At 34.5% G+C, this 27,705-nt stretch overlaps 1 protein-coding gene across 2 annotated transcripts in view; it reads right to left on the reverse strand.

Annotated features, from left to right (window-relative positions):
- Positions 1-27,705, reverse strand: part of SPATA17 (spermatogenesis associated 17) — a 197,225-nt gene that overhangs the window by 32,414 nt on the left and 137,106 nt on the right. For both annotated transcript variants that reach the window (XM_001490428.5, XM_014738070.2), the window contains one exon: positions 20,460-20,595. In XM_001490428.5, the coding sequence (XP_001490478.4) occupies positions 20,460-20,595 (136 nt within the window). The remainder of the gene's footprint in view (positions 1-20,459; positions 20,596-27,705) is intronic.

Consider the following 27,705-nt stretch of genomic DNA (forward strand, 5'->3'; position numbering starts at 1 on the left):
CAAAGGAAATGAAATGACATGAGTCCAATCTAGAGATTTCTTAGAAAACTTTGTATTCCTTTACCCCAACTTTTGCTCTCTGACAAAACAGTTATTGGAGTTCTGATTCCACTTGACACTACATACTGAGATAAATTAGTATTTTTAACAGTTGCTGTCATTACAGCAAAAGAAGTGAAATTAAATTAATGTCAAAGATAAGTGCATTGCCATATTAAAAGGCTACCCTGACATTTCAACTTTTTAGTCAAGTGAAACCACAGTGGTTTTCTTTGAAATTTAGTTTTATACAATTTCATTTCTTTACCTGAAAAATTTGGATTCATTTCCACATTTTTATAAAACAGACACTTGAGAGTAATACTATAAATAAAAAGTAAGAAACTATTGTTTGACTTGATCTTTGAAGGAAACGTTTCCAATAAAATAAAATTGATGGCATGAAAATGTTGTGTGCATTTGTATATTTGCACTTTTTTCTGGAGAGAAGGCCCACAGCTTCAATTAGATACTCTAAAGAGTCAGATGTCAAAAAAAAAGGTATCAAAATATTCATATGAAGTCTTAACATATTTCTGAGCAGCAGTCTCCTGAATTAAAGTGAAAACTCACTGTGCCAGCCATTTGCCAGTCATATTTCAAATCAAATTTCCCACATAAAATAAGTACAAGAAATGAGGTAGGTAAAAAGATTTCCTACAAAGGGAAATAAAACCACGTGGTTAAGTGGAAGAAAGATAGTCACTTGAGTTATATTAGTGATCTAGAGAGTCTGTATAGGTAGACAGGTCTTGAGCACAGCAGACCAAGCCCACAACCATGTAACACGGACTGTAATGGGCTCCCTGTCTTGCATCACTCTGGTTAATCATACTTCCACAGAGAAAATACTCATAGCGTAGAACATCACTTTCAGATGTAAGTTTCAACATGAGAGAGCTGGTTCTTCTGTTACTTCCCCTTTCCTCCCTACCAAGCGATGCGTTTCCTGCATGTGGGTGTGTGTTCACAGCTGTGCAGTGAAGGATTTGTGAACTCCTTGGGGCAAAGAAAGACAAACCTTGAGTATATGTAGGAGACACATTTCAGCTAATGTGTTCTGAAGGTAACTGACTTTTTGATTATAATATTTAAAGATCAAGTACAAAATCAAGTGCACTGTTATCCCGTATGAGGCCATGATATATAATAATGATAAAAATCTGTATTAATTTACCAAAAAAGTAAAAATATATATTGAAAAGATAAGTAATGTTGAAAAGAAATGACTTTTTGCTTTGGAATAACACCGAGACAGTATTATAAGCTATATTGTACTCTACAGTACAAAGAATCTTTCTTGAAAGTGAATTTTATTTTTATGCTAGCATGTCATCAAAAGTCAATCCTTGAAGCTACCATTGATTATTTTAATGCTACTAAGCTATAACTTTATATTAATGCAGTAGCTACATTTTGAAACGATTTTCTTCATAGAATCCCAAATACTTAACATTTGATGCCTAAAAATCTCCCAATCTGACAAATTCATGCAACTTCAGATCCTTTTCTATCGTCAGCACTTACGTCTATTATAGATCCGTAAGATGAGAGTTAGAAAGTTAAAGCATGGGAAATTTTATCAGCAATGTTTTGCGGTGAAAAGTATACATATTAGTTATGAATATATTTAACGTATTCAATCATGTTTTTCTCTAGTGTATTTTTAGAATTTTTACTGTGCTTTGACATTGGGTAACACTAGCAGTGAACATGGAAACTTACTTTCGAAACTAAGTATACATTTTACATATAGTATTTTGCACTTCCTTAATTATGCTATTAGAACTAGAAGTATATTAATACTTGCAGACTAGATTGCTTCTACCCTTCAGACGTTATTTATGCATATTAAATGTCAAAAGTAAAATGACAGATGATTTCTGAATTCAATTAGAAAAACAATATGCAGTGTCTCAAAAATCATATAAAGTAAACAAAGCTTCAGATTCAAACAGGTATAGTTTCAAATTCCATTTATTTCTTTAAAAAATACTATTTTGAAGAAAATGTTTTAACCTTTTTTAATGGTTTATAGGCTTGAGCAATACAAATGAATTTCTACTGAATATGTTGACAAATAAAATGGAAGTAATTTTCTTAGTACATAAATGACATAAAAGTGAAGGAAAAAAGTATATGGTAATGCTATTTACTCTTCATTATTGCTCTAATAAATATCATCCTGATATAAGGCATTAGGTTGGTGAACTACAAAGAAATTTGGACAGACATGCTTCCATCCAAGTCTTCTAGTGACAAATGATTAAATTCATAACAAAAACATACCCAGAAAGAATATATAGTAAAACACTGAATAAGTACACAGAAATTATATTTTATTTACCATAAGAAAATTTAATTTTGTACTACGGTGTAATTTTTATATCAGGATTTAATTTTTTAAATACTAAACGTGCCAGTCATACACAAATTCACTTGGGAGAGAGAGTGTACTTAGACAAAGTTTTCCTAAGGAAGGCGAGAGAGAAAACTAGAATGTCTCCCTAGCATTTGGCATTAAAGTGACTGACTATGTCGATGGAAGGAATTTAGAAGGCGCCAGGTGTCAGGGAGTAGATGAAGAGTTCCATAATGGGCATAAGTGTGAGTTGTCTCTGGGATAAGCAAAGAAAATAGTTGAAAGAGTAATACAGCAACATTTCTTTCTCTAATGCTGCTTACAGACAAGATACATGATTAAATGAAGAAGGTAGGGAGAGCAAGACATTTATAATACAACAGACAAATGACAATGCATTGCTAGTTAGACAGCATAATAAGTACCATCTAATTTTCTCTTTAAAATCCATTTATTCTTCAAAGCCCTAGATCATCATCAAGGGACCACATTTTCCAACCGAAGAATTACAGAGGAGGAAAATTAGATTTTATTAAATGTTCCAATTGTTGCGAGCAAACTCTTTGCAAATAGCTCTTGGAATAGATTAAATAAGAAAGTAAGGTCAACATTTGTATCCTTACAGCCAACAGTGCAGAACATTTTCACCACTTTTGTACCTTTATAATTTTGGTGGGGTTTTTGGGGGTTTTTTTTTGGCAAGGAAGATTCGCCCTGAGCTAACATTTGTTGTTAATCTTCTGCCTTTTTTGCTTGAGGAAGATTAGCCCTGGGTTAACATCTGTGTCAATCCTCCTCTACGTTGTTTTTCTATGTGGGATGCCTCCACAGCATGGCTGATGAGTGGACTAGATCCCCGCCCAGATTCAAACCCACGAACCTGGCCACCCGAGCGGAGCACATGGAACTTTAACCGCTATGCCACAGGTCAGCCCCCTATAGTTTTTAATCAATACTCTTAAAGTTAGTTGCTGCCCAGACTATCATGTTATCACTCTGTAGTCATCTGATATTTCACATTTGTTAAACTTGCAGATTTAAATTTTCCCATAACATGTTACAACCTTATAATAGCCTCCTAACAAGTAACTTGCAGATTAATCTAGAGTTAATAACACAATTTTCAATCTGCCATTTATGTAAGAGAAGTTACAAACTGTAGCATTCTCAAAATCAGTCTGGTAGTATGGCTCCCAGGAACTTTTTACAATGAATATGAATATTTAGTTAAATAACTCTTGCCTTTAAGAGAAAATATATTGTATTTAGGCATAATTTGGAAAGTATTCAGTTAAGTATGTTAAAATAAATTAAATTTATGACAATAGCTTTGACTATGGAACAGTTTCTTCAAATGAATTCTCAAGTAGGAAGCCCCGTGTTTGAAACAGATGAGTGAGGTTCTCAACACTCTTTGGTGCTCATTGTCTACAGTGACATGAAGTGACGAGGTCACATAAAAATAAGAGAAGTGTTGACTTGTCCTTTATTTTTATGATCCATGTTGCTCCTGGTTTCCTTTTCCTTTTTGAAACAGTTGAAAACAATATTAAGCACCAACTTGGAAATTTACCAAAAATAATTGTCAAAGTACTGCCTTTTATATTCTGATATAAAAATCAACTGAAAGATACAAGAGGATATGAAATGTTATATATAAATTAAAGTCCGGCTTGATAGAAAACTTTCACATATTTGCCTCAAAGGAACACAAGTTAGATGTCTGATATATTTAAATTTCAGTAATTAATTTATAATGTTAAAACATGAGATACATAGTATGGAAAATAAACTTATATTAATTAGAGGCAAATTAACCTTTTAATCATCTAGAGCTCAATTTATTAACGTTATTTCATTATTACTTTCTAAATAGCTTTTATTATAATGTTAATACATGAAAATGGGGCAAATGACGGAGAAATACTAAATGATAGTTACAGAGAGCATTAGAGATTTAGGACATCATTATAATATACAATTAACTAAGATACTAATAGAATAGGGAAAGAAATGAAAAGGGTCATAAATATAATAATAGCTAAAATATATGGGATTTAGCACGTTGGGTATTGTAAGTCATTTATGTGATTCCCTAATCCAGTCATCATAACCACATGGTGATTAAGGTAAAATATTTTCCCTTTCTACAGATGAGAAAACTGAGATACAGAGGATTTAAATAACTTGGTCAAAATTATGCATCGAGGTAGTAATTTGAAACCAGGGCATCTGACTCCAGAATGTAATCTGGTAGGGCTGGCATCTTTATAAGAAGACTAAGAGACACCAACCACACCTCTCTCTCCATGCACGCACAGAGAAGAGGCCATGTGAGGTCACAGTGCTGAGAAGGCAGGAACTCATCATCAGAAGCCAACTCTGAAAGCACCTTGATCTTGGACTTCCAGCCTCTGGAACCGTGAGAAAATAAATATCTGTTGTTTAAGCCCCCCATTCTGGTATTTTATGGCGACCCAAGTGGACTAATACAGTAACAAAAATATATATGAACAACAAAAGTTACTATATAACAAGAGCTCAGTAGAAAATACGTGAGAAAAGAGCTTTTCATAATAACGATAAAATATAAATCACTTAAGAATAAACCTAGTAACAAATGTGTGGAATCTATGTGAAAAAATGATAATTTTTATGGAGAGACATATTGTGCTCTTGGAGAAGAAGTTCAACTTCATGAAAATGAAGAAAATGCTAATTAAAACAGTGATGTCACACTTACCGGATAGGCAAAAAATTTTAAAGTTAATGGTACACGTTGGCAAGAATATAGGATATCACTGTTGTAGACTACATCTGTACAACCTGTTAAGAAATATGTTCTTATGGAACCAATTTAAAGGTGTACATATCCTACAGTCAGGAATACCTTTCTTTCATATGTGAACCAGGAGATACGCAAAAGAACCAGTGTGGCATTCATATCAGCATGGTTTCTTAGTGCAAAAAGGCTGCAAACAACCCATATTCATCTCCAGTAAAACAGATAAATTGTGGCAAATTCATGTGTGGAATCCTTTACATCAGTGGAAAAGGATGAAATGCAGCTGAATAACAATGAGTGTGTTGTATAGTAAGTTGTTAAAAAAATACACATGGTATGATTTATACACTTACACAAATATGTTTATATAAAGTGCCTAAGATATGCAAAACTAGCTATTCCTTAGGAATGCAAATATATGTAATATAGTATAGGCAAAAGCAAAGAAATTATTAAAAATTCAGGATAGTGAATATCTCTAGTCAGGAAGAGAAAGGATAGAATCATTGAGTGCCATGCAAGACTTCAAAATAATAGGAATTTTCTTTCCCTAAGTCAGGTGGAGAGTTCAGTGTATCATTATTTTTGGAAATGATATTCTAGTATTCTGTATCTGCTTCACACATAATCAAGATAAATTTTTTAAAATATACAATATATAAAACTGTAGTTGGGTGCATAAAATAACAGAGTTAGCATAAAATATTAGAGAGTCTACAAAAATCCCAAAGTAAATAAAATAGTAAATTAACAAAGTGAACAAATAAAAATAATAGAATTGCGAATCATGAGAAATAATAGAGAAAATGATATTAAGAAACCTCAGTAGCTACTTGGAAAAATGTAAAATTGAGTCATCTTTATACAAAAGTAAATTTCAGATCAATTTATACTACAATAAAGGTAGAAAAAGAAACAAATGATTATTTAATATTTAGAAGAACTTTATAAACATATCTTAGGCAAGAACCATTTCCCCTCTAAAATAATCCCACAAAGTTAACAGACAATTTGTCACCTAGTAAAAATATTTCCAACGTTGGAGATAGAGAAAGTGTTAACACTTTAATTTCTGGCAATACAGTAGACTAGAGGTTCAAGAAGCCTCTCCCACTTAAAAATTCTAGATAAAAGATTTCAAGATCTTTTAAATGCATAAATGACCTGGAGAAAAAATAAGTGGATTCTTCAGAAGAAAGAATTGAGAAGAAAGCACAAATCTAGTGAGAGTCAGAGTCAGCATTTGTCCCATAGTATATACTTATCTATAGAGTCGCAGTGTCTGGGTGTAACATGGCACATGGTCAAGAAATTGATACCTGGGGCTGGAGCAGAGTGAGAGATTATACTGGAGAACCTTGTATAAAACCCAGCAGTCCTGAAAGATAACATTCTCAGCAGGTGAAGTAGAAAAAGGAAAAGACCCTATTAAGGAGACTTTGATCATAGGTAGCTGTCTCCTTCTTGGTTCTGGGTTGGGTGGAGAGAAGAAAGAAAAGCCTTTCCTGAGAGTTCCTAACCATGAACTTGTACTCAAACAGGTTTGGATTTCAAACCAAAATTTAGTTTTCAGAAGTCCTAGGTAGGCAGTACCACTAGGCTCTTAGCAGAAACAAACAAAAACCTTCTCTGAAGAAATGCACTTTAAATCAGATTTCAAAGAATCCTCATATAAAGTTCCAAGGAACGAAAACTCACACTCAAAACTCTTAAGGCAATAAAAAAGAGTAAATAAACAAACAAAATTTTGAAGTAACAAAAAAGAAGACCATAGGTGAAAAAAACTAACTTAATAAGAGTTGACTGAATATCAAACTTTGGAACTAGACAAAGAAAGAAAACTGAGATTACTGACAGCAAATACAGAAGAATTCTAAGTACAAGAAATGAAAAAAACACTATCAAAATTGATGAGGCTGACTTGAAAAAAGGGTAAAGCAGAACCACCATAAATTAAAAAAAAATGATAATTGAGGGGCTGGCCCGGTGGTGCAGTGGTTAAGTGAGCACGTTCCGCTTCAGTGGCCCATGGTTTGCTGTTTTGGATCGCGGGTGCAGACATGGCACCGCTTGGCAAGCCATGATGTGGTAGGCATCCCACGTATAAAGTAGAGGAAGATGGGCATGGATGTTAGCTCAGGGCCAGTCATCCTCAGCAGAAAGAGGACAACTGGTGGCAGGCGTTAGCTCAGGGCTAATCTTCCTCAAAAAATAAATAAATTAACTAATTAATTAAATTTAAAAAAATTTAATTGAGAATAGAAACCCCATGGATTAAACAATAGAGTAAACACAATTGAAGAGAGAAATAGAAAATACTTTTGATAAAACTATACAAAAATCAGCATAAACAGACAAAGCAATGGAAAATATGAAATGGCAGTTACAACATATCACATCTAGAAGATACATGAAATCAGAATTCCAGAAAATATTAGAGAAGAGGAAGAAATAGTATTATTGAAGAAGACATAATGGCTAAGATTTTTCCAGTTTGGTAAAAGATATCATAGATAAGGAATCCCAAGGAGGATAAAAAGAAGAAATCTACAACTAAACTAAGTATTCATACATATAATTAGAAAAATAACAAGAAAAAGACAAACTCATGAAAAGAACCATGGGCAAAAGATATAAACATGTAATTTACAAAAGATCAAGTGATCAATAAATATCTGAAAAGATTTTTAGCATAAGTTGTTATCAAAGCAATGTAAGTTTTTAAAGATACAATTTTAATCAGTAAAATTAATGATGACAAAACAATACTCAGTGCTGATGAGATGCAGGAAAATGAAAATTCATACAAACTGCTGGCTGGAAATGTAAATTAGTTTACTGCTCCTGTTAGATGTTTGGGGAGATTGATCAAAAGTCTTACAAACATGCGTAGTCTTTCACCCAAGCTTTCTCAACTGTGGCACTATCAACATTTTGGGCAAATAATTCTTTGTTGTGGGGTGCTGTCCTGTGCATTACAGGAAATTCTGCAATCCTTGCCCTCTACCCACTAGATGCTTGTAGCACCCACCTCCACTCGGCTGTAACAACCCCAAATGTGTCCATATATTGCCCAAATTGCTAAATTGCCCCTGGTAGAGACCAGCTGCGTCAACCTATTATTCCCATTCCTAGAAACTTCATTCTAAGGAAATACATTTGTAGGCAAAGATTGAGCTACAAGAGTGCTTCCCTCAGCATTGCTTCCAAGTTTAAAAATTTGAAAAGACTTATGTAAAAGACTAATATAAAATCATAGGAAATTGGTTAAATAATGATATCCACACTGCCTAATATAACTTATTCATGCTAAACTTCTTCCATCTTGAAAAAAAGGATACTTTAGCATATATCTCCCTATACCTATAGCCCTTTCTCTTCTCCCTTTCATAGCCAAAATTATTCAAGTTATTATTATCTACACTTCATATCTTGTCCCTTTTTTTTCACTTCCTCTTCAACCTACTCCAGTCTGGCTTAGTCCCCCATATTGTTATTGAATCAGCCCTTGCTAAGTAACCAATGACTTTCAGTTTGCTAAATTTATGGAAACTTTTCTCCTTCTTATTTAACTTCACAGCATCATTTGCCATTGCTCATCACTCATTTCTTCCTATTGCATTATCTTTCCTTTATCTTTCCTTGTTTTCTCTGATAAGCATAATTCTCTTGGTTTTCTTCACATTTATCCGCCTCCTTTACATGCTCATCCTACTCCAAATGGCCATCAGATGCTGGCATTCCTCCATACTTCTTCCAGCTCTCCTCTCTTCTTATTCTATGTTCTTACTCTAGGCTATTTCATTCACTTTCATGGCTTCAATTATTATTTATGAACTGAATATATTACGTTGTATTGATGAATCAAATATACTCAATTTTGTGACTCTGGTCAAGGCTGCTGTTCCAAGCAACAGACTTGTATATTCAACTATCCATTTGACTTCTCTACTTGGGTGAGTCAAAGTCATCTCATATTCAAATATGTCCAAGATTGAACTCAAGAGCTCTTCCCTACAATGGTGCTCCAAATTCTGATCCTCCTCTTTCCCCAATCTTAATGGTAGTATCGCTATAAATTCAGTTTGCTCCTTGCAGAAATTTAGGAGTAATCGGTGAACTTCCTTCTCTTTTACTCCATCACAGCCAATTCATTTTCAAGTTTTAGCCTTATTTGTATTCTTCATACTTCTAGAATTCGCATCTCTCCAAATTTACTGCCACTCTTCTACAACAAACTACCATTAATTCTCACCTGGACTACTACTTCTAAGCTGATCTCTTTCCCATTCATTCTTCCCTCTCTCAAATTCATTATTCACATTGTACTCAGTGTGATTTTTTTAAAAGAACAAATTTCATCATTTCAATCATTGTTAATCTACCTACAAGTCTCCTAGGATAAAGACCAACATCTTCAGGATTGTCTAGGAGGGGTACATGTTCCATTCCTGGCCTGTTCTCCAGCCTCATCTTCCAACATCTTTCCCCTTATTCTTTCAACTTCAGTTCTAATGACCTTTTTTAAGTTTCTAAAACTGAAAAGTTTTTGTTTTCTGCAGTCATAGGTGTCTAGCAGACACTTAGCCTTCTGTCCAGAAGCTCTCTAGCTATCTCCTTTCCTCACTCACCATACACACACACACACACACACACACAGTCTTATTAGTAATTACAATTTCTTCATACTTCAGCTGAGGCATCACTTCCTCTGGAGAGTTCCTTCAGATTCCCAAGACAAGCCAGGGTTCATTACTATGTAGTCTTATAGATCTATGCCCTTCTTCTCTAGAGCATTTAAAGCAGTGATTAATTTCTAGCAGACTATAAACTCAATGGGAGCAGAAACCATATCAGGCTTTGCTCAAGATTATCTCCCTAATGCCTAGCACAACGCCTGACCCACAGAAGGTGCTTAATGAATATTTGTTGAATGACTGAAGAAAACTGCTATTAAACATGATTTTCAAGCAGTTTTAGCTGGCACTCAGAACATAGAAGCATCCTAAATCCAGATCTCTCCATACATCACATCCCTCCCTGGCCCCTGAAAAAAATCCTAAGATTACCAAGGAGAACAAGAAAAACTACACATGACCCACACCTTCAGCATGACTAGAGGACAGAAGAGAAATCTCAAGTTGCCTATCATTAGAGAAATAAACACCAAATTCCAAGAGTCAATACAGTAGCTCCTCCACTTGCTATAAACCTATGGGTGTGGAAAACAAGGAGAAAATGAAGCTTACTAAATGCTACAAAAAGAAATGAGGGGCACAGAGGACATAGAAAAAATCACCTCCAGAAGGAGAAAGTTAAAACTGGCCAAATACAGTGCTGTGACGCGATAGTTCATCTACAGAATCAGCTACAGAAAAGAGCATTGAAAGTGAGAGGATTGCTTCTGGGGAAGGAGCTAAATAGAGAGAGTTGCTCACTTGAAGTTGCAGCAAAGAAGGAAGCAAAAGTGGAAAAATAAGGATTCTGCAGAAACAAAACCACAGGACACCACCTCCTTCCTTTCCCCACAAAACATCATGTCATTAAAGAAACCGGACTTTACCATACTGACAGAAAAGAGTGTACTTGAACTAGGAATTCTGTCCATAAAATGCAAGAGAATAAAAAAATGAGAACCCCATAAAATGTCACTGCAAAAAGAAAACAAAATAAGAATCTAAACATTTCAGCTAATTAGTATTCCTGAAAACTGTAATGAAACATTCCAACTTGAATTAAATATCCTCAAATAAGAACTAGAAGCTATATTTTTAAAAACCTAGAATCGTAAGTTCACAAACTGGCAACAGAAATGAACCAAAAAACAGAAATATGCAGCAAGAGATTTGAACTCAGCAAGGAAACTAAAGAAAAAGACAAAACCATATTAGATATGAAGAAAAATTATCCTTGTCCCAAGGAAAATAGATTTGAATGAAAATTTAATAAAGCTCATTAAAAGAAGACAGAAAAACAGCCAAGCAAAGGAAAATGAGATAAATAAGAAAATGGGGTCAGAGAGAGAGATTAATTCAAATGGAAGAAAGGCAAAGAAGATCCAACATTAAATATAATGAGAATCACTGAGATGAAAAACAAAACAATGAAAAAGAATATTTAAAACTGTAAACTAAGGACAATTTCTTAGATTTTAAATAAGAGGAAGCCTAAATGGATATATTGAAAGGGTCCACCATGTACCTGAGAAAATGAACCTAGAATGATAAACTCATATCCTACTAAAGGCATATCCTAGTCAAACTGTTTGTTTTTAAAAGACAAAGAAAAAATATTCAGATCCTCCAGGCAAATTATGATGTCCAAGAATGGGAAGTGAATAAAAAGGGCTACAAAAACCTATATTAAGTACAATCTCAGTTTCTGTATGTGGCTCTGTGGGGTAATAAGCATAAAAGTCAGATAGAAATAGGACTGCAAGAATAAATAACAAAATGTTAGCAATGAATTACAGGCGGTTTTATTTTCTTTTTGTCCTTCTCTATTTTCTAAATTTTCTAAAATTATAATGAATTATTACTATAATGTAATTAAATAAAATGTAATTTAAGAAAATAACACAATACAGTCAGTTTAATTGTTTGAGATCCCCTTTCTTGGATGGGAGTAAGGCATGAGGGCTGCACAGGATGCTAAAATTAAGACGACGATCAGCCAATAATACAAGGATAAATGGGAAGTTGAAGTATAGTGACATAAAATGCTGTGTAAAGTTGGAGACAAATAATTGTGCCTTCCTGCCAACTATACATGTGTGATTTCTAGTTATCAACCTATGGACACATAGCAACACAAGGCCAATGGTAGAGTAGAAAATCACACCTAGAACAAATACGTTAGACCCAGGTAACATAGCTCATTTAAAGGTAGTTTTTGAAACCAGAGGTAAATTATACTGGATTTCAGGGTAACATGGTTGGGGTTAAAGTAGGTTTGGGATGTTCCCATTAGGTGGAGGATATTACTCTGGACGTACACACACCATCATCACTATCTGAAAGTCATCTATGAGAAAACAGGAGAGAAATGAGAGACTACACTTACGAAATATCCTCCAGTTCATTATCTTTTAACTTTCTTAAAATACATTTGAGTTATTTCACTAAAATACAACTTTTATAAGATTTCCATGTCAAAGTACTCATTGTTTTTCAATGATTAAGTCCAACTTCCTGTAAGACCAATTCAGTAGCTGAACCCAAAGGAAGTAGAAGCAGAAGAAAACAGCTAAGTTATGAGAAAATTACATATATATTTCATCTATAATATGTATAAAAATAAGATAGATTTTAGCATCTTGTTGAGAGAACAGCACTTCATAACCAGACAAGGTTTATACCAAGAATCTGAGGATGGTTGAATATTAGGGCATATATTGATGTACTGTATTATTTTAATGGAGAAAAATTCCATACTGATCTTTTAAAGGAGAAGAACTCTATATTGATCTTTCAGATGTTGAGTAATTATTTGATAAAATTCAATATTCTCTTTTTTTTATTTTTTGGGGTGAGGAAGATGGGCCCTAAGCTAACATCTGTGCCAATCTTCCTCTTTCTTGTATGTGGGATGCCACCACCACGTGGCTTGAGGAGCAGTAAGTAGGTCTGCACCCAGGATCCGAACCCACGAAACCCCATCCACCGAAGCAGAGCGTGCAAACTTAACCATTACACCACCAGACTGGTTCCTCAATATTCTCATTTTAAAAGGTAGTAGTTCCTAAAAATTTCAATACAATTTTTAAATATATATTTATATGTATATATAACACTGTTAGGTGATTACAATAGTGTGTGTGTGTGTATGTACTATATATCCAATAGCCAATATTATGTCCAGAAAAAATCAAGGATGCCCACTTTCATCATTAATATTTAATATTTATCATCATTCTCTAAGTGCTAGTCAATGTGACAAGACAAGCTAAGAAATGAAGTAGAAAGATTATAAAGTCTAAGATAGAAGTACAAATATTTGCAGACAATATATAACTGTCTACCTGGTAAACCCAACCATTAGAATTAGCAGGAAAATTCGTAAGGTGATCATTCAGACATAGCATTCTAAATCTGTAGTTTTCTTATAAATCAAAAATAATTTAAGCAAGATGAGGAAAGAAAATCCTATTCACAATAGCAATACAAATATAAAATAACTAGGAATATATTTAATCAATACAGAACTCTCTGAGAGGTCAATTTTAAAGACTAATAAATTGAGGGATGAAGCATGTTGTGGAATGCTAAGGCTCAAAAATATTGAAAGTCAATTCCCCACAAATTAATCTATAAATTTACACAATAGCAAACAAAATTTTAGCTGATCTAAGACTAAACATCTAAGAACATCTTTTTAAATGAATACTGATGATAACTAATGCTGATGATATGAAGGGTAACACATATAACAAATAAGATGTACATTTTCTTTAGGGCAATTAAACAACAAATAACAATATATAAGAAAAGTCTTAATAATGTGCTAGCCTGTTATCAAAAAGACAAAGATAACAAGTGCTGGTAAGGATGTGGTAAAAGGGAACCCTTGGGCACTGTTGGCAGGAAGTAAATTGGTACAGCTATTAAGGAAAATAGTATGAAAGTTCCCCAAAAAATTAAAAATAGAACTACCATATGACTCAGCAATCCCACTTCTGGAGATGTATCCAAAGGAGATGAAATCACTATTTTGAGGAGATGTATGCGCCCCCATGTTCACTGCAGCATTATTCACAATAGTCAGCACATGGAAATAACACGACAGTCCACTGAAGGATGAATGGATAAAGAAAATGTGATACACACACACACACACACACATCCATACAATGGAATATCATTCAGCCATAAGAAAGAAGGAAATTCTGCCATTTGAGACAACACAGATGAACCTTGAGGGCAAAACGCTAAGTGAAATAAGTCAGATAGAGAAAGACCAATACTATATCATTTCACTTACATGTGGAACCTAAAAAAGTCAAACTCATAGAAACAAAGAGTAGATTGGTGACTACCAGGGACTAGGGGTGGGGGAAACGGGGGCGTATTGGTCAAAGGGTATAAATTTCAGTTGTAAGATGCATAAGTTCTGCAGATCTAAAACCGCTAAGAGAGTATATCTTAAACTTTCTTATCACAAAAAAAAGGTAACTATGTGAGATGATGGATGTATAATTAACCTTACTGTGATAATCATTTTGTGCACATAAATCGTCACATTGTACACCTTAAACTTATACAATATTATGCATCAATTATATGTCAATAAACCTGGAAAAAATTAGAAAAAAAATATGCTAGCCGTTTACATCAGCCCTGGTTCTCCAGAGAAAGAGAACCAAAGATGATAGACTGGATAGATAGATAGATAGATAGATACATAGATAGATAGATTTGTTTTAAGGAATTAGCTCATGCAATTGTGGAAACTGGCAAGTTAAAAATCTGTAGGGCAGCCTGGCAGGCTGAAACCTCAGGCAGGAGCTGAGTCACGGTCTTGAGGCAGAATTTTTTCTCCAGGAAACCTCAATTTTTGCTCTTAAGGCCTTCAACTGATTGGCTGAGGCCCACCTACATTATCAAAGGTAATCTCCTTTATTTAAAGTCAACTGATTGTAGATGTTAGCAACATCTGCAAAATACCTTCACAGCGCCACCTAGATTAGCGTTTGATTAAATAATGGTACTAATGCCTCGTCAAGTTGACACATAAAACTAATCTTCGCAGCCCTGACTCAGAAATTTCACTTTCGGGAATTCATTAGGGCAAAGATATACGTGTAAGAATGTTCGCTGAAGTGGGAGAGCTCAAACATTACCGTGAAGTGGGTTGATAGTGCCTAGAAGGACATAGAAACATCCCTTTGACTTCTCCATATGAAACCTCCAAACATGGTCAAAATGACACTTGCATAAGTGCTGTTAACGCTAACTCTTGTGTTCATGTAATGCTTCAAATGCTTTCATGATTCCTAAGATCAAAGTCAGTCTCTTTCTAACACACGAAGTCTATTTCCTAATTATATTTCTAGTCATTCTGGGCTCTTGATTCCGGTAAATCTCCTCTTTTGCCAAATCAGATCAAGTTATCACCAGGAGGTCAGAGAAAGAAAATAAAGTTATGATCCTATATCTGAGGATAAGGGTAATAAACAGGTCTGGAGGCCTAAAATTCTCACTGATATGTTAACCCCGTTTCCAACAACAAGGACAAAAACGTAAGTTGAGGCACTTGTTTTTAAAAAAATTAACATTTACAGTTTAAATTGCAGAGAAGCGCAGCTAACATAATCCTAGATCTTTGTCAGATGAAGAATTTAACTCTTGTTATTGTAGATTAGCAATAAGGCAGAGAAGACCAGTATATGTTGAATATTTAGAGCCAAACTTCCAGAGGAACTCTTCACAAAGTTCAAGAATCACATTGAGACTAAAAACTTTCAGAAGGAAAATTTTATAGGCAAGCTATAAAGCCTCTCACTGTCAAACAGATTCTGTCCTACACCAGAGTGGGCAGCTGCTCATCTAGGGCAAGCTGCTTACCTGGGGTAATTTAAATCTTACAGACCTCAGAAGGGAACGTATGCCAGAGTCTCTTAAGAGCTGTACAGTTATTAATAATCTGATGGAGCGATTGCTCAATCTCAGACTGTATTGCAGTTACAAAATAAAAGTTGTTTTAAATGGCTTTCTGTGCTTTATAAAAATGTGTCCCATTATGTTTGCTCATCACCCAAATGAAATATTTTAGACTCAAAGACAAATTGTGCCTTTAGGTTAATAATCAGATTAATATGGTCAGATCTAATCTACTGAAAATCTTAGATACACCACTGCATTTATTATTTTCATTCACAAGTTAAAATTCAAATCAGAAACTCTTTTGAAGCCATTTTTAAAACTATAATTGAAAATTACTCACAATATAATAAATTTATCAGAAACAATATAATAGATCTATCCAATTAAAAAGCAAAGGTAGTGTAAATTTATACATCTTAACATTACACATTTAAACTGTTCTATATGTTAAATATTATTTTAATAATATAACAATATTTGGCTCTGTTCAATTTTCTAAAATGCATAATAAACTAGAGTATATATAAATATATGCATAGACAAATGCATCTATGGATTTATAATAAAAATTATATAAACTCATAATTTTCCTGAAGCCTACTGACCTCAAAAAACTGATACAAGGGTAATCACAGGGAGGAAATGGAAGCATTTCAATGCCTGGTGTATTGTGGAAAAGAGAGAAAAAAATGCCCTTAAACCGAATATTTGATTATCTAAGGCCATCCTCGTAAGCAAAATATTTTCCCTCCATTACACCTAATTATTTAATTGTTTACATTTACTAATGAAATGAAACAACACAAAATAAACAATTGTAAGGGGTTGTTTTTCAGCAAGTGCGTAATCATCAATCAACATGTACAGAAAGATTCTTAAAATTATGTGAAGCCGGTCTGTTTAAATAGAAAGGCATATTTTACCCCAATCAATGCATAAAAGTAAAATTCTCCATAACTGAGGCATGTCGCTTTGCTGTACAGCTCAGCTGTAATGATCCCCACACACTGCACTTGCACATCAATTATGATAATCATAATCACGGTCGTTAAGCTGAATGTTCATTATTATCAGGATGCTGGTGACAGCAGATTCAATCACCGGGTGCAATGGGCAAGCAGTCACAGGCCCACCCAAGTTTCTGCAGACAGCGATGTGCCACATTAAATCTATGATGTGTTCCACATCCCACTCCATTCCAAAAGCCGTAGACGGTAAAGGTCAACTTTATGTTCTGTGCAATATGCTTAGGTTCTCTAAATTAATTCTTTGGAGTACTAGATATTTTTATGCTTTGTAGCTTATAAAATTCTGTTTAGGACCAAAACGCACATGAAAATAACAAAAAAGGGCTGCTCTCCTATTGTAATTCACCTTTAATAAGGCATGTGAGGAAACGCTCTATCAACATGAACCATCTTAAAAGTCTCTTCCTGAATTTTCCAAACATAGGAGAACAGGAAATGGTTCTATGAAAATCAGTTGTTTAACATGCATATGAATACTCATTCTAATTCAGATACAGGCCTTAGATTATCATTTGTGCTTCAGTAAATATGAACATATGTGAATGTTTTGACAATCAAAAGAATATTTATAGTATACTGAATTTTTTATTGTCCAACTCTTTTAGACCTACCCGAATAGATTAAATTAATAGTTACTGACTGGTAGATACTGCTTATTTAATTTCATTTGTATTTTAAATATTGAGATCAGCACAATAAAGAATTTATAAATAGAAAGTATTTACCTGAACTTAAAAAGTTGGATGATTTAAGACAGACCTAGAATCTAACAATTTAACTTGGGGCATTTTACAAAGAGATTAAAGAAACATGAGTAAGTTATATATATGGACGTTATTTTATTATTGATTTCCATACTTTTAAGAAAAAATCTATGTATGTTATTTTTCATGATTGATTTTCATACTTTCAGGAAAATATGGTATTATTTGCTCTCAATTTGCTGACTTTGTGATGTCTTTGTATAGTGTTCTTCAGATCAATAGTATTAAAAATAAAACAAAAATATTAAATAACATTTGATATATTAATTGATATAATGTGAATGTGATTAGAGAAAGAGTATTTTATTAACATTTGATTCTCTAGACTGATATCCTTTAACACAATTGTGTAACAAATCATTTGAAAATTATACCCCCCATGCTTAAAGATGATAGAAGAAAAAGAAAATTCTCCATGTGGACAATCTTAAAAAATGATGGGAAAGGTGTAGAACAGGAACCAAATATACTTAATTGAGCTGTTTCTTGACTGAAATCAATCTATTGCATTCAACTAAATCTTGTGTGTATTTAAACGATTATAAGTAGTCCATCTTCCCATAGCAGAAGCATAAAACCATGTCAGCCTTTTCCTTCCTTAACATTTTGAACTCAACAAATCTAGTCTCCCTAAAACTATCCTTAATCCAGTAATAAGGAATAAGGTGTGGTCTCCAATCTCCATAATCAAGAAACTAAGTTTTATAAAAATAAAAATAAGATGATTTTAGCAACTTACACGGTACAAGTCTCATCCAAATCATTTAACATCAAATCAAAATATAAACTATTTTTATTAGTCGTAAGATTTTATGCATAAACAATAGAATGACTATTTCCACATTGTGCAGATATGAGCCACACAGAAGAATAATTCGTTTGTTTAATATGGTTATTCGAAGAGATCGAAAGATAGAAAGAACTAGGAAGGGAGGAAAGTAGGGAGGAATTTAAATTTGCATTTAATATTTTTCTACACGGCTTTGTGTAGGGTTAAGTGGATTAATGATTTAGTAAGATTTAAAGAATACCTACACTTTTCTCTCTTAATTTTCAAGAACAATTATTTGCTATAACTTTTTGTCTGTATACTTTCTAAAAGTATACAGAGACAGAGAACGACTCCTCCAAAAGAACAAAATAAATTATTTTTCTTTTTAGTGAGTATCCAAAAGTCCCTATGTTTCCATGAAGCTGTTTACTTCAGTCACATAAATGTGTATTCCTGGAACATGTCAGAATGTATGCAGTGAATGGGCTCTATAAGACCAACAAGAAGTGCTGTATTATTTTAGGAAAGAAGCTTTTACACAAAGATCTTTCTTACTCTGAAGTAGCTTACTGTCCTAGGTAAGTCACTTCTATTTCAAAGAAACAAGACTTCCTTGAATTAAACAGAATGGCGAGAAGGCATACAAACAAAAAATGTGTATATGTCAAATAGAAAATGAGATGTAGGTCATATTACGCACATTTAAAATACAAAGTTAAATAAATAGTTTAAGAATCATATTTAGCCTATATTCTGAAAGGTTAAATACTAGGTAAAAAGAAATGCCTAGAATACTTTTACTGTAGATTTTTATGAACTAACATCATCACCAACATCTAGGTTCATCAATCAATGGACCAGATCCAACTGCTCGCTGTAAATATCCCCTATCCAATGGAATTATTATTTAGTGTTTTAGAAGGCCACTTTTTTTTTAACGATGACTTAGTAGCTGCAAAAGAAAAAGGCACTTTCTGAAGTATCCACGTTACTCTCCAGCATGACTTACCCTTGGTAATTCTATATTTACAATGTCCTTAAAAAAAAAGATTTTTTCTTATAGTTTGGTAAAGTAAAAAAAGATCTCATTTTTCTTAAGGGTCTGACGTGATTCTTCCTCTTGAACAATGAGAATCCCTCTACAACTTGTCTTTTCCTCTTCATCTTTGTCATTCACAAGCTGAAATTCCTAAGCCATTTACACCATAGTAACAATTCCCTTTTTTGTGTGTGAGTATAGGCATTCTTCTTGTCTAAGATCATTTCCGCTTATTTTTATTTCTGGAATATGACCTTTATTGTATTTGCCTTTTAGTAAGGTGCCTTAAATTCTTTTGGAAGGAGAGTGTGTGTAAATGAATAAATCCTCATTGACAGAATATTAATAGAACCAACAGGTTTGGTAGGACATGGAACTCATGGCCCAACCCCTTGCCAGAAAATCACTTACTACTTCATTTTACATATGCCATTTTGCTATAAATAAGCTATAGTTTCTAACTGCTGGAGAGTAGGTTAAACACAGAGTAAGAACTTTCCTTTTCACCTCCTATAGTATAAGACATCTTGGTGTTTCCCCAATTCGGAAATTTTTATGAGTGCTAACAAATATTATTTTGGAATCAGATAAGAAATATTCGTTTTCTTCTTTTCTATATCATATATATATATATATATGATATCACATATATCTCTATCTCTTTCTATCGATCTACAAAACTATCTACTATCTATCTATCTATGTAGACACAGAGATTGAGAGAAAGCAAGCAAGCGCTGATCTTGACACCTGAGTATTGGCTTAACTCCATTCTGTGGCCACACATTCAAGCCTTGACCCTGGTTGACTCTGCCAAAGCTAATGATCCATGTCATTGATCACAGGGTGGCTGAACTATAAAACATAAGAATACAACACTAAAAAAAACCCTTAAAACAAATCTCTTACTGACAAAAGTCAGCAGCACCATCTTTGCATAAAATGGCTATAAATAGTTTTGTAACCATAAAGGTATTAATTGCAATGAGAATATTTATATTTGCTGTAATCACATATTTTTGGCCTTTTAAAAAGAATTAAGATTTTTTAAAATGTTGCATCAACTCACCTTGGGACAGATCCATTTCTTGGGATTTTCATCTCTGAAACGCTGACATCCATAAGAATTGGGACCATACTTGCTTGAAGAATGCATTGATGGGACGTATTTTTCATTTTTATGGTAGGAAGAAAATGGCAAAAACCTGAAAGAATATTTAGATGATATTCTTAATTTGATTTCCAGAGACATTTGATTTTTAAAAATCAGAATTTAGGGAAGTAGAAAAGTATAGTGAAAATGACACACGGCTTGGAATCAGAATGCCTGGATTCCACTTCAGCCTCTGCCACCGAAGATCTCTGTTGCTAACTTCTATGGCTTTTCATTTCCTATTCTGTAAACAGAGATCCTCAAACATTCTTCACAGAATTTCTGTGAGTCTCAAATATTTCGTAAATATAGACAATGCTAAATAATAAATTTATTAAATAATGGTGCCAAATAATTCAAAATTCATCACGTAAGTAAAACTGTTCTTAATTTTAAAATGATATCCCCAAATGAAAAGGATGGCCAATATACGTAATTCTCAGTGAAATGGGTTTTCTTCAAATCTTAACTCATCCAAATAATGGAGGCGTTTTTGGTAGAGGTTGTAAATAGTGGAAGTTTTGAGTCAACCAGACCTGTATTCACTCTTACTTTTGTCCTTGCTAGCTGTGTTCTCTCATGCAAGTTGCTTGACCTCCGGAAGATTTTACTTCGTATAAGGTTGTTCTAAGGAATGAATAATTTAATATATGCAAAGCTTAACATGGAGGCTGAAAAGAGCAAGTGTCCAGTAAATAATGGGGGTGCTGAAAGTAGAAGTTAAAATAGAAGTAGCTTGTTGCTGTAGCTCTCATCATCATTATCATCATCATTGTTACTTTTAAGTGTTATTATGGTCAAGATAAAAGACCAAACTTTGAAAACCCATATAAACTCTCCCAGAACAGCTAAGATTGTGATATGCTTGTAGCGTAACCTGGTGAACTGTTAAAACCCCTCACCAAACCCTCTGAAATAAAAGTAAAGGAATAAAAAAAGTTATAAACCCACAAGAAGAAAGAGGACAAAAGAGGAGAAACAGCAGATGAAAATACCAACAAATTTTTGGCAGATGAAAGCAGATAGAAAATTCAAAAACTGAAGTCTAAGTGCCAGAAGAGGGAGAGGCCAAAGAGAATTAAGGCAATCTGTCCCGCAGAACCCTGGAAAAGCTCAGGAACAGAAGCTTCAGTAGAGGGTGAAAGTGAGGGATGGACACAGATTAAAAGTCTACGCAAGGAGGAATCAGATCCCCAGGTTCCTTGCCCAGTCCATGCATCCATAAGAAGAGGCTATTCTCAGAAAACTACACCAGAGAGCGCTGGGCTCAGGGAAAGCAGGCACAGCAGAAGGCCAGAATGAGGCACCAAATGGAATATATAGATTTTAATTCAAAATCTACCCATCGAACTCTTCCCTTGCTCATCTCTAAGTGAGCTGGCTGTTGGATTTACATACTTCAGAAGACTAATGCATCTTCTCAAAAGAAACGACTTCAAATATCAACACTTGGGGATTTCTTAATTAAAATGTCACATTGTCATGCAACAAAGTCTATCAGTCAAAAAACCACTCTCTCACACAAATACAGTTACTAATATCATTTTTAGAGTCTCTTTTTCAATATGAATTTAAGAATGGATTACCAGTTGGGGAAACTGCCAACGTTAAAGAAAGACACAAATCCAAACATGAAAGATATAGGAAACAGATCTAATGCAGAAAATAGGAGGAAACTTCAGAAATTTTTAGTTAATATAATCAATGGAAATACAGTATCAATGAAATTAGAGGTAGATGCTGTTTTAAATAAAGGGAACCTTTCAAGAAAAAGACCAAGCTCTGCAAAATAAAAAATATTTGTAGCAAAATTAAATATTCTGAAATTCAGACTTTGAAAAAATAAAGTTGAGGTTCAACAAATTTATTGAGCCTTTACCATATGCCAATATTTTTGCATACATTATCTCTTTTCTTTTTTTTTTTTGAGGAAGATTAGCCCCGAGCTAACATCTGCCACCAATCCTCCTCTTTTTGCTGAGGAAGACTAGCCCTGAGCTAACATCCGTGCCCATCTTCCTCTACTTTATATGTGGGATGCCTGCCACAGCATGGCTTGACAACCGGTGTCATGTCCACACCCAGAATCTGAACCCATGAACCCTGGGCCACCAAAGCAGAACGTCAGAACTTAACTGCTGCGCCACCAGCCCAGCCCCCATTATCTCATTTAATTAAGATGAGAAGGGTTTTTTTTTTAATCTCAATTCAATTGAAAATTTGTGTTTCTTGCCATTACATTCACAAATTTGTTTAAAAAATAATAAGCTGAAGATAAGCAGTATTTCATCAATTTTCAAAACTCTCTACAATTTCTTTTTAATGTCTATTAATAAACTCCTTTTTAATATATTTCCTAAGAAAACATTCTCTAATACTATCTAAAATAAAAACAAATAAACAGAACACAGAGCTTTGAATTACACAAAATTACACAAGCATGTATGACATATGCTCCTGGGAGAAGAGCTCTCACAGAAGACAGATTATGGTCCTTCCTGTGCTAATTTGCACATGGGATGGACATCACACACACAAAAATTAATGTGGCCCCAATGTCCCTGAGTATACAAAGGAGGTGCTGTGAGCGGCTGCTGCATTTCCAGTTTTTATCACTTCTGAATTGCATTTTAATAGTACATTTTTCTTTTGTGTCTGAACGCAATTTGCTTTCTCAAGGGAATGGATGGCTGAGAAGACAATGCTGAAAGACTAGGTATTTCCTTGTACATGAATTAATTTTCATTTAGCCATAATGTTTCATAAAAGCAACATGTATGCATCTTCTTAAGTGTATGTATGTATGCGCATATATATTTTTTCAAAAATATTTAGATGTTTTATAACGTTCAAATATATATCTTCAAATTAGGAAGTAATTATTTAATTCTCAAATGGGGTTTGCTCTATAAAAGTACAAATATCTATGAAAACCCTAAAAATAAATTCGGTTTATAATCAAACTTACAGATAATAATCAATTGCTTTTAAAAACGTTATTTTTACCTGTTTTAAATATTTAGTCAGATATACTTTATGCTTGCAGGGAGTACTTTTCAATTCACTGAATACCATATTAAAGAAGACACGAGTTGCCCTCTTATTTTTTACAATCTCATCAAAGATACAGATCTGGCAGAAATTCTTCTTCTTAAATACAATATGGAGATATAGTCACATATACAAGCAAGTCATTACCTGAATGTCTGGGCAGTGAGAGAAAAATTTGTAGAGGTTTCAGGAAGCAAAAATTTTAAATAGTCAGCTTCAGGGAAAATGAGTCCATTGCAAATGTATCATGAAGTCTTTACACTTTGAGTATTAATATACTTAATATTATTTTCCACATAAGAAGACTAATGAATTACACTTATTTTTTTCCTTATAACTCTCATTTTTCCCCCTTCTTTATAGTTCTAGTATTGTCACTCATAATTCTAGGTTTTCCTACAACCCATTTATTTCACTGCAGGATAATTCAAATCTACAAATTATGAACTCCTATTGCCTATTGATTCAAGCCTATATTCTTCAGCCCAGCTGTCAGGCTTTTTAAAATGGACTGGGTCTGTTCAGTCTCCTACCACTCTTTCCATTGATGCCATTCTCCTGTCTGTCTTTCTGTCTGTCTTTCCATCCTACCTCTGCCTTCATCCGTGCTCCTCTTCCTGAAATGCTGACCCATATACTTCTCATCTTTCAAAATCCAGCTTAACACCCAGCTTTCCTAAGCAACCTAATTGTCCCACTCCAGCTTACATGGATTTCTCTATGTCAACATCATTCGTTAAGCAAACATTAAATGAAATGCTTTTATATACTAAGCACTTTGAAAAACACCGGGATGTAATGATGGAAGATGCAGTATACTTCAAAGGTATTCATCTTACAGTAGAGAGTGGAGAATGAGACAACACAGTAGGACGTATTAAGTTTGGGGATGATATACACACAAGAGTCAATTAAGGTGCAAAGGAAGGTTTATGTTTGTATATGCATATGTGTTTGTAATATGCATATGTATATGCACACAGCGTGGGGAGTTATTGGCAGAGTTTGGGGGGTGGGGCCTGAAAAAGTTATCGCCCCAGACCTTATAAGCCAGAGCGGAGGATTGAAGAACTAGTAGAGTTAGTCAAGTTTAAGAAGCTGGTGCAGGCTAGTTTAGACAGAAGAAACAACATATACAAAATAGGCAGGTGAGTTGGAGCATAAAAAGGAATGCTGAAGGAACTGAAAGGGGTTCAACATAGCTAGAAAATTGGGTTCTTTATGAAAGAAAGAGAACAGATCATGAACATTATGGTGGAGAGAATTGTTCAAGGAGAAAATGTAGAGTAATATACCACAGAATACTTTTCTTTATTTTTACATATACAAATTTTGACTGCCTGAGAAGGTAGTTATTCCAAGCCACAATGGATTCTGGCTTAGGTAAATCATCTTAAAATGCACGTGGTGGTAACAATTTATAGATATCAAGATACATGCTTATGGAATTGGTCTCCAACACCAAATATATTCTAGATCAGTCTTTCTCCGTTAAAGGGCTCCTAGTGAAATGTATGCATTAAGCACAAAGCAGGAAAAAGGGACACTTTATTACCAGTTAGGAATTTGGTTCCAGGCTGCAATAAATGTTCCAATGGGCTATGCAAGAGCATCCAAATAAGTCTTTTTGCCTAGGATAAAGGCAGAAGAAACACCCAACCAGAGCAAGTTTGTTCCAAAATTGATAGCAGTTTGTGTAAGCCAACACTTTCTAAGGTAGGAACTAGTCTTTGACTTGACCTCAGAGTCTTGACAGCTAGCAAAAGCAGACATATGACAACGTAGAAGTACCTCCAGGGAGAAGAGCCTTACTCTCTAACCATTGGTCAAAGAATGGAAAAGGAGGGACAGGCTCGGATTCTCCCCAGTGGGAGCAAATCCTGAGAGGTCAAGAGAAACTGGAGAGAAGGAAACCTCACTGGAACATGGCCCCATGTGGGACGGATCACCACAGCACTCCTCCTCCTGGAGTTGATGGGGTAGAACGGATGGGAGGGAAAAAGAGAGGGCAGGGGAGGCAAAGAGAGCCTGAAGCTTCCCCTAGAGGCAGCTCCTTACAATACTGAGATGGGTACTGACTGCTCAGCCTGTATCAGATAAGGAAACTGTAGGTAGATAATAAACGCTGGATGACTTGATTCATAGTTAATTCAACCCACCAGATATGCCTTAAATAACTGCGTTCAACACATCATACTTAGACACTACGGGTATAAAAAGGTGAATGAGCAGATGCCTCCCCTAAGACCCTTAAAATCTAAAAATGGAAAAAGACGAGTCACTATAATAATATAAAGGGGGGAAAAAGGAAAGCTTCATGATAGAGGTAAAACAAAGAGTATGAGAACAGAGAGCACTGGGGACAAGATCTAACCTGAGCTGGGTTAGACTTCACTAGACGGATGGGGAAATGGAGGAAGAGGACACAAGTAAGGGCCCAGTATGATTAGATGATAAGACGAAAAAGTTTGGGACACACCTGTGGGGTCTGATAATTATGTAGCTAATTTGCTGGAAAACAGGAAGAATGGTCTTCATAAGGTGCTTATACTGGCTCCCATCAGGACAGGCTAAGCTTAAGCAGTCTTCTCATCTTACTTAACATCTCGAGGGAATCTTATCCCGGTTACATTCTCCTTTCTCACAGATGCTACTGCCAAACTCTGTGGCCATCACTTGGGCCCTAAGCTGATGCTCTCCGTGAGGAGCAGACCTGACCACAGCATTACTTAGGGTAATACTACTGGGGATCAAGGAAGGATGGCTCATTGTCACATTCATTTCTGCAAACTGTGTTGCTAAATCACATGCCTTGTGATCCTTTGATACCAAGACTTACTTGACATTTTCCACCTTTTATTGGAAGAGATTCTTTTCTTATTTATGAATTACTAAACAAATACAGGATTCTGACATACTAAGTGACTACCAATACATTCACTCTTTCATGTGGGGAAAGAAAACAAAAATAAATACATTTCCATCATTTCAGGTTGGGTCTAAAATGATTTAATCTTCTGATCATATTCTATGGTTGTGCCATAAGAAAACTGTTATAGCAGAAAATTGCTATAAACTGTTATAGCAGAAAACCATCATTGCTATAAGAAAAAATAATTGTCATGATTCCCACTCTGTTTAGTACATGGATAAAACTAATTAATTTTCAAAGAGATTCTTTGGCCATTTATTCCCTTGGCAGTGCATGGTTAAGACACAATAGCATCTTAGAATCACTCTTAAGATAGTTAGAGGTAAACTACTACTTGAACAATTGAGTTCAATTACTCAAATATTAGAGACAGTAAAGTTCATAAGACCTTATTTGCTATGCTATCATCTCATTACATTACATTTTCTTTTCTATAAAGTGTAGGACATTACACAGCATTAATAAAGATCTTCGTCCAGGAGCAGCCCCTCTCACGCCAACCATTGACAACAGTAGTGGGACAGACACTCCCTAATGGGGACACCGGAGTGGGTGCTAGGATTCCTCCCAGGATCTTTGCTCAAAAGGTAAAACTAAAATATTTGCAAAAGGAGAAGCAAGGGTTAAGAGCTTTCTAATGTTCAAAATAGAATAGTCATTTAATTGGAGGTAAAGAAAGAATAGGAGGGAAAAAGCCCACTATGGGCCAATTATGAGAAGAGAGTTCCCTCTGGCCTACAAAACTTAATCTGACAAGCAAAGACATCTCGGTATAAAAGTTTGGCAAGAGCTGATGAAAGGATTAAAGGAGTAAATATGAACCAAGCAAGTTGATTTAATCTAATAAACCAACCAACAAACAACAAATAATTTTTGTGTCATCATAAAAATACACCCACTCAAAAGCTATTCTATTAGACTTTAATATTTTAATCATTATTATAATATAGAAAATAGTAAATGAATTAGACGTCATCTGTGGATGAAGGGAGCTTTCACTGAGATTTTAATGCAACCATAGCTATAAGTGTCTAATATATAAAATATTTTCTATGTAGAGTAGAGTTCATAGCAGAAATTTAAAACTCACAAAATGTTTAAGCAGCAGTATCAATAACAGCTCTCTGCCCCAGGGTGGACATAGAAATGTAATAGTTAAACATAAAGAATGCAAATGTC

The sequence above is a fragment of the Equus caballus genome, chromosome 30 (assembly GCF_041296265.1).
Source record: "Equus caballus isolate H_3958 breed thoroughbred chromosome 30, TB-T2T, whole genome shotgun sequence".
NCBI classification, from domain to species: Eukaryota; Metazoa; Chordata; class Mammalia; order Perissodactyla; family Equidae; genus Equus; species Equus caballus.